Below are 6,119 nucleotides of genomic sequence, written 5' to 3'. Positions count from 1 at the left end.
CTAAACCTTGCTTTGGCACTTGAGTGAGTGAGTTGTGTTTAAATTGATTACTTCAAAAAAAAAAAAAAAGATAATGTGTGTATAAAAAAATAAAAAAAGAAAGAAAGAAAAACAATAATTTGTATTCAGCTCACAAATCATAGCTTTATAGCAACAAAAATCATAGCAATTAGTTTGTATGTGTATTTTTTTCCAGTCAAAATTAAGTAATATTAAATTATTATCAAGTCTCATTTAAATCAAGAAAGCCTATCTTTCTAAGACTTTGATTGAGCTAATAAGTTCATCAACCAAAGTATGGCTACAGAATATAGACTATAAAACCATGCTAGCTAAGACATACTTAATGTAAAGACTACAGCAGAAAATAGTGTGCAATACAACCATTATGAACATGAAGCAGTTTATTTATTCAGGGTGATAATGACAATGATAGAGGTACTGTTTCCATAGTTGCGACGCTCAAACAGTTGTGTAGAATGAAGGTGGAGGTGGATTTGGAATGTCAACAAGGCCTTCTAACATTTGCATCACGGTCCTCATGCTAGGCCTCGCTTCAGGATTCTCTTGAATGCACAACATTGCTATCATGACCCAATTCCTCAACCTCACGTCAGCCATGGCCCCGTCATCATTCTCTACAAGAATGTCTATTCTTCCCTCCACATAGCAATCATAAGCCCAATCTGTCAATATTACCTCTTCTTCCTCCCCTTTCCCAATATCCTTTTCCACACTTCTTTTGCTACAAATTATCTCTAGCAACACCACCCCATAGCTATAAACATCCACCTTGGCTGTTACTGGCACATTTTTGAACCATTCTGGTGCTACATACCCTCTAGTTCCTCTTATCACAGTGTTGGTTCGACTCTGATTAGAACACAGCAGCTTTGCCAGTCCAAAATCTGAGATCTTTGCCCTCAAATGTTCATCTATCAGTATATTTTGAGGTTTGATATCACAATGAAGAATAGGAGTGTCACACTCTTCATGTAAGTAAAGCAATCCTCTTGCAATTCCCAAAGCAAAATTAACCCTTAAATTCCAAACAGGTTTGAATTTTCCAAAGAGAATATCTGCGAGAGTACCATTGCTCATGAACTCGTACACGAGAAGTCTATGAACTCCCTCATCACAAAACCCAATTAACCGAACCAAATTTTTGTGGCAAGTGTTCCCAATAGCACTCAACTCATTCCTGAATTCCTTCTCTCGTTCTTGAGCCATCCTGTCCAATCTCTTCACTGCAACAACAGTATTTGTCATTGATTTGAGGGCACCTTTGTACACAATGCCAAATGAACCCCTTCCTACTTCTTCACTAAAGTCATGTGTTGCCTCCTTCAGTGCTTCATATGTGAAAGAGTGCATATTTGTTTCAACAAGACTCGAAACTTGAGAAGTAGTCTTTTTTGGCTTGAAGAAAATAAATGAAACAAAACTAGCTACCAATAGAGTAATAATGACAAGGGAGCCAATAAGTGACCCTAACAAAGCAGGTTGGACCCGGTTTTCCTTTTGCAAAGAAGGTTTTAGATTACCTACTGGTTGAATTCTTAGTTTCAAGAGTGAGGTTGTTCCACCCTCACTGGCAGATAATCTTCCATTGGAAAGGGGTAATCTTTTCTTCCAACATTCCTTTCCAGTGTTAGAGATAACAACTACACAATTACAATCATACAAGCAAGATTTTTTACATTCATCCTTCGTATAATTGATCAGTTTTTCATAATCTCCAAGAGGCCAATTCACACTTTGCAACGGCTTCATGTCATATACCTCTTCTGGATTTTCTCGTGATGGTGCATCATCAGCTCCACAACCAAGGGAAAAATCAGGTAGGCATCCTCCAAATATGTCGTTCAGATCTACCAAGGAATATCCTTCTGGACAAGAACATGTCGGCCTCTTGCTATTGTCATCCCAAGAACAGTAACTATTATAGCCACAACAACCACTACCCATATCACTAAATATTGCATTACAAATGTTTTCAGGAACATGCCCCTCAATTGACCAAACTTGATCTTCATTGGATGCCCTGGGATGGGAATACAAGGAGAGAACTCCATAGGAATCAAGTGTGACCCTATAATAATATCTTCTAACAGAAAGACTTGAATCACTCAACCCAAAAGCAATTTGATCTCCACTCTTTGTCTTCACATAAACTTGTCCCGATGAATTGAAGACTAGTTGTGAGGCGGAGTCACTAGAACTCATGCTAATATCAAAATACTTGGTGTAATGATATTCAGCTGGCCACCCAATTTGACTCAAGGAGAGATTTCCATTGTCAAAATAAAGCTCAAACCTTCCCTTTGTGTAATTGAATGGTGACAATCGAGAAGATAACTTACTGCTTAAATCCAAAGTTTGGGTGGGTAAGAGTGTGTCGGTGGGATTGTTGAAACTCTGCCATGACTGAGAACTAGAGGATACTAGAACAAAATTTCCGGTGTCAAGCATTGCTCCGTAGGACACATTTTCTTCGAGCTCGATTGCCCACATAACTCGACCTTGGGGGTTAGTGAGTGAGAGACCTGTTGGTGTGAGCTGAACCCTGGATCTTGGAGGCACTGGATCTGGAATGTCTGCATTCCAAATGATGGTCTTGGTAGGTATTTTGTCAAACCAGATGGCAAGCAAGAAGAGGTTTGTGCTGTTGTTGATTGGGCAAAATCCGAAAGCGAATTCATTGGACGATGAGAGCCATGAAGAATTTCGATCACCAGCGTAGAGTGTTGAACTCATAGTGACATTTCCGAAGGCCAAATGAAGCGGAAGCAAGAGAACTATGGTGAAGATATTGGGTATAGCCATGAAAGCGAGTGTGAGCTTAACTAGAGATTGGGTTTGCAACACCTACATGAGAATAGAGAGGGAGGAAAAGGGTGGCTTTATGGTGCAATGAGTGTACGCAAGAGAAGGGATGACGGGAGAGACCAAATGGGATTGGTTTATATGGTCTTCATGGCAAGGGACGTACCCATTTGAAGCAAAGACGGAGCAATGAGAAGTAAAAATTGCACTTAATTTTTGTGGTGGTCCCATGCTTGAACTTGTCTAACCAAACTCTCGTACGTAAACTAGGAATTCAAAGATGGATTATTTTCCTACTTTTCTTTGTTTCTGGGCAACTGGAAAAAAGGGTTTTCATCAGAACAGGTAGGAATTTAAGAGACTCTTGAGTCTTGACTATTCCACGAACTAATTAAAGACATCAAGATTACGAGAGTAACCCGTCAAAGGAGTAGATGAATAATTTCAAAAAAGAAAGAAAAAACACTACTCTTGGTCCCCACACTTTGATTTCTATTATAGGTCCTTACACTTTTTTTTTTTTTTATGTTCCATGTCTCTGCACTTTCTTTCATCTATAATGTTGATCCCTATATTTTTAAAAAAATATTAACATAATATAAATAATGTTAATAATACTGACATGTCAACAATATTAATTTTGTGTTTACGTGTTAACCTAATGTTAACATAGAATTTTTAATAAGCAAAAATTTAAAAAGAAAAGCCTATACATGAAATTTATATGTTTTGCTGATCATTTTAAAAATTAAGTCAGCCTTTTTATTTCATGTGATGCAGGCATTTTTTTAATATTCACTTATTAAAAAATTTCGTCTCAACATCAATTTGACAAATAAGTATAAAATTAATATTATTAATTAATATATCAACATCAATTTATTTATACCACGTCAATATCCATCTGAAAATGTAAGGACAAAAGTTGCATATGAAAAAGAGTGTAAAAATCTGAAATATTAAAAATAAAATATAGAGGCTTATACTAAAACTTAAGCAAAATATGGCGATTGAGAGTAGCGTTTTCTCAAACTAAAAAAAGAAAAAAAAAAAAACCAGGCGACAAATGAAAAAAAAATAAAAAATGACGAGAACAGCAGAATAAACGTTTTGATATATTGATTTGACTGCCATATCGCTTTCTGTCCGCACTGCAAATTCAGATAAGCAAAAACAAAAGTTGCTAATTCATTGCATGCGGACCATAAATATACCATTACATAGAGTTAGGAAATCAGGCGGGCTGATCTGAATAAGTCTGAATTTAAATAGACCCGACTTCTCTAAAAACCCAAATAGTCAAGTTTGGCCTGAATTTTTTCGGGTTTCGAACAACCCGAATACTCTAATTTAATTTTTAAAATTATTTTTAATTATTTTTTTATTTTGAAATTAATTATTTTATTTTATAAAAATATAAAATATATTTTTTTAATACTTAAATGATATATAGGACTCAAATATATGGTATTTTAGTATAAAATGATCTAAAACTTAAAAAATTAATTAATATCTATTTCATTATATATATTTTTAAAAATATAATTTTTTTATTCGGGTATTCAGGCCAAGCCCGAACCCGATTGGGCTTGGCCCAAATTTTTTCGGGCCTATTCGAGCCAGCCCGAAAGGCCCGAACATAAAAAAATACTTTTTTTTAAGCTCGGTCCTAAAATTTTTCGGGCCAATTCGGGCTAGTCCGTCGGGCTTGGCCCGAATTACCGACTCTATCATTACATGCGAGACAATAATTGAACAATAAGGCTATGCTTTTTTCGCTTGGTTAAATATTTATCATTTTGATGTTATAATTGATAAAACTTATAAATACTATATGTCTATTCTTATTTCATAATATTCATACGAAAATATAGTAAATGTCTAATTTTTACACAAAGCTGTATAAATTTTATAATTAAATGTCATTATTGTTGACAAAAAAGTATAGTCTAATTATATATTTTGAACATGAAGGGAGAGACAGAATTTACAAATTAATCAAATAATCATTTAGACTGCTTACTATAGCATAAGCGCGCAGAATATAGCGTAGAAGTTTGTGAGTTGGCTTATGAATAACGTGTCAGCGAATATGTGTACACGTGTGAACTCATTTTAGGTGCTTGTCTCAAACTAGCGGGAATGGAAGGACCAAAAAAAAAAAAAAACACACATACACACACACACAATTGGCTTCTCTCGAACCCCAGTTGATTTTAGGTTACGTTGTGCGTGTAACAAGTGGAAACAGTATATATAGCCATAAAATGCAAAAAAACGTTCATGAATTTTTAGACAGTGATATATGATTCTCTCTATTTTTTAACATTTAAAATTAACGTTTCTAATATTTAATTTTATTTTTCAAAACACCCTACGGTTAATTAAATATTATTTTATTAACATAGTTATTACCTCATCAGATTAGTGCAATACATATAGTACATGATATGAAAAAAATATTTTTATTATTTTTTAACGTAATTTAAAAAACGGTAAAATTATAATTTTTTACTTTTAACACACATAACGATACTCTCATTATTTTTTAGTTGAGCTAAAATATAATTTAAAAGAAAAATTATAATCTTATTATTCTTTATCAATTAAAACAGATTTTTTTATATTAAACAAATGAAAATGAAAATATCTAAAAGCTATTATTGACAAGACTCGTAATTTTCTTTATTTTCTTTGTTTAGTTTCTTCATACTCTTATTTGAATAAGTTTTTAATACTTATTCAAACAAAAAAAATTTATTGATATGTTATAGAATGTGTGCTGCTTTAGTTTTTTTTTTTTTCTTGCTATTGATGATTTGTATCGATTTTGTTAAAAACAACTTGTAAAATATCATAATTTTCTTATATTAAATGATAAAATTTTATTTATATGATTCTTATTAATGACAACTTTTAGATATATTTTTTATATTTTTTATTTCTTTAATTTAAAAGATTGTTTTAATTGATAAAGAATAATAAAATTATAATTTTTCTCTTAAACTGTGTTATCCGTAAATAATGAAACCAATGTCGCTCAACTTAAAAAACTGAGAGAATTGTCATGTGTGTGAAAAGTAAAATTTATAATTTTGTTCCTCCTTAAGTTGTGTTAAAAAATAATAAAAATATTTTTTCCATATCATGCATTATATGTATTGAACATTATATGTATTGAATTAATTTGGTATGACAATAACTATATTAATAAAATAATAGTTAGTTAATGGTAGGGTTTTTGAAAAAACAAATAAAGATTATGAAATTAATTTTAAACGTTTAAATATAAA

General features: G+C 32.6%; 1 protein-coding gene across 1 annotated transcript; it reads right to left on the bottom strand.

Annotated features, from left to right (window-relative positions):
• Positions 1-207: 207 nt before the first annotated feature.
• LOC129314254 (G-type lectin S-receptor-like serine/threonine-protein kinase LECRK1) lies at positions 208-2,944 on the bottom strand. The gene has a single exon (XM_054957629.1). The coding sequence runs from the start codon at positions 2,824-2,826 to the stop codon at positions 463-465; it is 2,364 nt and encodes a 787-aa protein (XP_054813604.1). The 5' UTR covers positions 2,827-2,944; the 3' UTR covers positions 208-462.
• Between the last annotated feature and the right edge of the window lie 3,175 nt (positions 2,945-6,119).

This window comes from Prosopis cineraria, unplaced genomic scaffold (genome assembly GCF_029017545.1).
Source record: "Prosopis cineraria cultivar Desert tree isolate PC_DT_omini unplaced genomic scaffold, ASM2901754v1 PC6, whole genome shotgun sequence".
In the NCBI taxonomy this organism is placed as follows: domain Eukaryota; kingdom Viridiplantae; phylum Streptophyta; class Magnoliopsida; order Fabales; family Fabaceae; genus Prosopis; species Prosopis cineraria.
This window is presented reverse-complemented; position numbering and strand designations above follow the sequence as displayed.